Below are 5,051 nucleotides of genomic sequence, written 5' to 3'. Positions count from 1 at the left end.
AAAAAAAAAATAAGTTAAATGCTTTGGAAAGAAGAAATGAATATTAGCCCCTAAAAATATTGTCAGATTAAGAGTAGAAGAAAACACTTCTTTTTTATGGTCCCAACTTATAAATGCTTGACAGAATATTAATATTCCCTTGTTCATTTTTCCTAGGGATAGGGGATCAGATGCATCGTGGAAGAATGACCAGGAGCCGCCGCCAGATGTAAGTGTGTCTTTTTATACAATGTTTTAGAAAGCAAGGCAGAACTTAACCTTATAAATTTATCATTCTTTGTTTTCAGGAGACCCTTAATGCTGCTTGGTATTCATATTATCTTGTTCTATGCAATCACTTTCACATTCTCTGAGATGACTGTTTTATGCTTCTTAGTATGTATGGTCCAATAAAACTTTATTTTTATTTTTAAAACTATTTTAAAAGTCAGCAGTTGGTGAAAACCAGCCTGTAGTTTCCAACTGGTGTTCCTCCCTGCTTTTTATTTTTAAGTGAGGTATTAGTAGTTCATAGCACTGCAGAGGTTTCAGGTGTAGTTTTTCACCTTAGCAACTGTATGTATTGCACCATGCCCCAACCAAATGTCCAGTCACCTTTCACCCCCAGTTGCCACCCCTCCCCTCTGGTGACCACCATTGTGTTATCAGGGTCCTTATGGGTTAGGGGTTTATTTTATTTTATTTTTTTTTCTATGTGTGTGTTTGCCTTATTTCTTTGTGAGTCTGCAAATCAATGAAATCATGCCTCTTCTAAAAGTTTTTGACCAATCTTAGAAAAAGTAACATTTTACTAATTACCACCTTCATTTCCTTTGTAATTTCTTGTTGTTGTTTTTTTTAAATCAACTTTGTTGATAAAATGAAAAAGCAGAGTTGTCATTTTAAACAAATTTATTCTTCAATTTAGTAACTTGTCTTTGTCGGACATGAAGATTAATGGTGCTTAATAAACTGCCTTTAAAACATTATTCCATATAAATTAATGGTAGCAGTGTTCCTATACCCCAAATTAACTTTGCAAATTGTACTAAATAAGAAAATTGTATTTGGAAATAATGGGAGAACTTCATATTTGGAAATATGTGGGGTTTAAACTTTTTAAAAAATCATTCTGTGAAAATAGGAAATGTTGGGCTTGCTATATAGAGAGAATACCTTTATTCTGTTTCTAACATGAACATTTAATTATAGTTGAGCTCATGAAAAATGTGAATTCTCTGATTTTAGGCAGACACAGTAAAATAGCCAAAATGGTCTTTTTAAAATGTGGACTATAGAGTAACTAAACCATGAGTCTGATAAAGACAGACGTAAAACTAGCCCTCAGAAAACAAAACATCTAACCCTTGAAAGCTTGAAGCATCTGGAGTGGGGGGTGGGGGAGGCTCAGAATGTGGTAAGATCAAAGGAGGAAGGTAGCACCCGGCTACTGTGGTTTGAGGTGCTGCTGCAGCAGGACCTGATGGGAGAATCCACATTCCTCAGTTACAGACATTTCTTAAAAAGCATCCTGAAGAAATAGTGTTGAAAAGTTAAAAATAAACGATTGTCAGTTAAAAGTCCTCAGTACCCCTACCTGCCCTTGAATTGATACTGTTTAAAATGGCACAGTAAGGTTCTCTAAACTTTTAGTCCAAATTCTTAGTCTATAAAAGAAACTTACTTTGCCTTATAGAACCATTTTCATTTCTCAACATAGAGTGTGTGTCTGCACACATTCCTATTCCCTGAAAATTTTCTTTGGCTTATTTTCACTGCTGAGTCATCGTTAAAGATATATCTTGGGTTACCCTGTACCAAGAATCTTCATTGTCCTTTTTTTTAACCTTTTTTTAAAGCACCATATTCTCACAGTATTAAATTCATTGATATATTTATCTACCTTTTTTTTTTTTAAGGTAAAGTTTCACTTAAGAACTTTTTTTTTTTTAAGATTTTATTTTTTTTGCGTAGAGAAAATAGGGTGTAGCCAAGGATTCAGCAGAGACAGAGTAGGGAACAGAATAGAAGAGCTACTGAAATATACTGCTGAGGGCAGCAGTGGGTGAGTGTGGAGTGGTCTGCTGCATCATGTGGGTCAGCCCTGGCCTGGGCTGGAGCTCAGGCCTTCCTGGTGGTAGTGCTGAGACTTAACCCCTAGGCTACCAGTGATAAACCTATTTATCTACTTTTTTATTTGAATAAACAGTTTCAGGAAAAGGAATGTCTTCCCTCTGATTTCATTATTTTCTACTGCCCTTCGTTCCAGGTTTGGCATGAGCTTGAACATCTTAGCTTTTAAAATCAGTAATAAAAGATCATGTACTTGAGGATAATATATATATAGATAGATTATAGATTTGGAGGTAAACGGACATACAGTTCATGGAACATTTGATCTAGATTGTATTTCAGCAAGATCATACTAAAAGCTCCATATAATGAACTTCATGTACATCTCTTTCTTTTAAATATGCACACATATAAAAAGATTGACCTTGTTTTTGCATATTTTTTTATGGAGTGCAATACTATTTTCTGTTATTATAATTCTTAACTGTAAAATCATGTAAGTCAATATATAATCACTCAATCTTGTTTTTTTGAGGGGATGTACAGTGAACCCCAATTCTTAGTTAAATTTTAATCTCCCCTCTTGAAATTTAAAGTGTTTTCCTCTCATATGTTGTGTCATGCATATTTCTGCTTTCTCAAAGCCTTTTTCTGCAATCCTTTGTTAAGTAGCGCCCTAATGACCCTTCCCTTCAGCAGCTTGACTCTGATGTATCTTGTTTCTAAGAGAGAAGTCAGACTTCTGGTTAGGGAGGAGCCATATTTTAAATGTGTTAAAAATTGACCTGTTAAAGTTACCTAGGACTGTAGTAAGAGCCATAGACACTTATCAAAAAATATTTTTCTGTCGTATCTAATTCAGATATTACTGGATGATATTAAGTATCAAAAGGATAAATTATTTCCAGGATTAGTGTTAAACAATAGGCGTATTATCCTTACCTCCAGATAAGTACCCTTGAAATGGAAAATCCTTGAAACGCAATTCTCTTTTTCTCTGCAAGGCCTTAGATTTCAGTGATGATGAAAAGGAAAAAGAAGCCAAACAAAGGAAAAAATCTCAGGTGCAAGGTCGGAAAAAATTCAAATCTGAATTTAATGAACCAGGTGAGTAAATGGAAAATACAGTTTTTTTGTTTTTTGTTTTTTTGTCTTTATTTGCATCTGTGTAAGTTCGTTAGCAATAAAACTGAGAAAACATCTGGGTTTTTCTGTACTTTCTGGCATCCAGTTAGCATCAAAGACAGTCATTACACAGTACAGGATATGATAGGAGAGAGTAACACGAATATTCCAGTGTTCATTTTTCAAGCTTTAAAGAAAAGTGACTTATACAGGTAGAAAGGAACCCAATCCTTGTTAGAATAATTGTGCTTCTCAGCACTTTTTCTTAAACTTGTTTGCTTCCAGTTTTATTAATGGAATGACATGGTAGTAAATACCAAAATGAAAATACTTTTTTTTTTTTTTTAACGTGGATTCTCTTTTATTACACTTTTCCTGTTCCTTTTCTGTAACTCAGCTTTTGGTAGATTCACTTGCAGTTGTAAGAATTAATAACAGATCTTGTATGCTTACTACCATGTTTTCCACAACTGTGTAACATCTTACAGAGCTGTATAGAACATAGAACTGTACCACAATCAGGCTGTTAACACTGTTAGAATCAAGATGGAGATCTCTTCTATCACAGAAAAGATCCCTTAGGCTGCCTTTTTTATAGTCATACCCTCTGCCTTCTCTCCAGCCTCCTCCTTAACTCCTGCCACACCCTCATCTGTTCTCCATTTCTGTAATAAATTTTGTCATGTCAAGTATATTTATATAAATAGTCTCAGAATATGTTAGCATTAGGGTTTGACTTTTGTCACTAAGCAACAATTTTTTGAAGATTTACCCAGAGACATGTCAAATTTGCTTCTTTTTATTCCAGAGTAGTAATCCCTGGTCCTAGATTAATGAACTTTTGAATGTCATCTGGATTTTTAGTAGCTTTTAATGATAAGAATACAGTTACTTTATATATTTGTATGCAGGTTTTTGTGTTAATACAAGTATTCTGAGCTGAATGTCTAAGTATATTTCCTGGGTGATAATGATGTTGCATGTTTATTAGTTTCTAAAGAAACTGCCATGCTTTTCACTGTGGCTGTATCACTTTACATTCCATCACCAAAGTTGGAGTGACTCTTGTCTCTCTGCATTTTTATCAGACTAAGTGTTTGTAACCATTCTTTTAAAACATTTAGTTTTAAAAAGAAGTGTGCTTTTGTATTTCCCTGTCCTTTGCTAGTTATAACTTCGAACACTATGTTCAATGAATGTGCTTTGTTCCTGATCATAGGAAAAAGGATTGTTTCACTATTAAGTACAATATTCTTCAGGTGGAGAAAATTTCCATCTCTTATTTTTTTCCTGACATTTAAAAATACTAATGAGTATTAAAGTATTGACAGTTTTTCTCTTTTCATTGATAAGATCGTATTTTCCTTCATTACTTTGCTAATAATATCGAACTAGTGTTGTATACTGGAATAAATTATAGTTGTTCATAGTGTGTAATTCTTTTTATATATTGCTGAATTCTAGTCATATTTTGATAAATGATTTTGCATTTATATTCATGAGGGATACTGGTCATAGTTTTCTTTTAAAATAAATCTTTGTCTGGTTTTGGTGTCATGGTAACAACTCACTCCAATAAATGAGTTGGGGAGGATGTGAAGAAAGAGGAACATATAACTGTTGTTTGGAATATAAATTGGAAATATTTTAGATGGTAGTTTGCATCTTTATTAAAAGAATAAAATAGAAATATATGACCTAGCACTGGCACTTCTGAGTATCTGTCAGAAAAATATGTGATCTTCAGTTGGAAAAAGAATGGTTTCCACAGTGTCTGTGGTGGCATTGTTTACCAGAGCTGGTCATGCAGAGAGCCCTGTGGCATTGTTTACCAGAGCTGGTCATGCAGAGAGCCCTGTGGCATTGTTTACCAG

General features: G+C 34.0%; 1 protein-coding gene across 1 annotated transcript in view; it reads left to right on the top strand.

Moving 5' to 3' along the window:
- The window catches only part of NAF1 (nuclear assembly factor 1 ribonucleoprotein), a 35,081-nt gene that overhangs the window by 23,702 nt on the left and 6,328 nt on the right, over window positions 1–5,051 (top strand). The window contains exons 6-7 of the mRNA XM_004685370.2: window positions 157–208; window positions 3,057–3,159. Coding sequence (XP_004685427.1) covers window positions 157–208; window positions 3,057–3,159 — 155 coding nt within the window. The remainder of the gene's footprint in view (window positions 1–156; window positions 209–3,056; window positions 3,160–5,051) is intronic.

The sequence above is a fragment of the Condylura cristata genome, unplaced genomic scaffold, assembly GCF_000260355.1.
Source record: "Condylura cristata isolate star-nosed mole 26May11 unplaced genomic scaffold, ConCri1.0 scaffold00018, whole genome shotgun sequence".
Taxonomy (NCBI): Eukaryota; Metazoa; Chordata; class Mammalia; order Eulipotyphla; family Talpidae; genus Condylura; species Condylura cristata.
The sequence above is the reverse complement of the archived record's forward strand: the minus strand, read 5'-3'. Positions and strand labels throughout refer to the sequence as shown.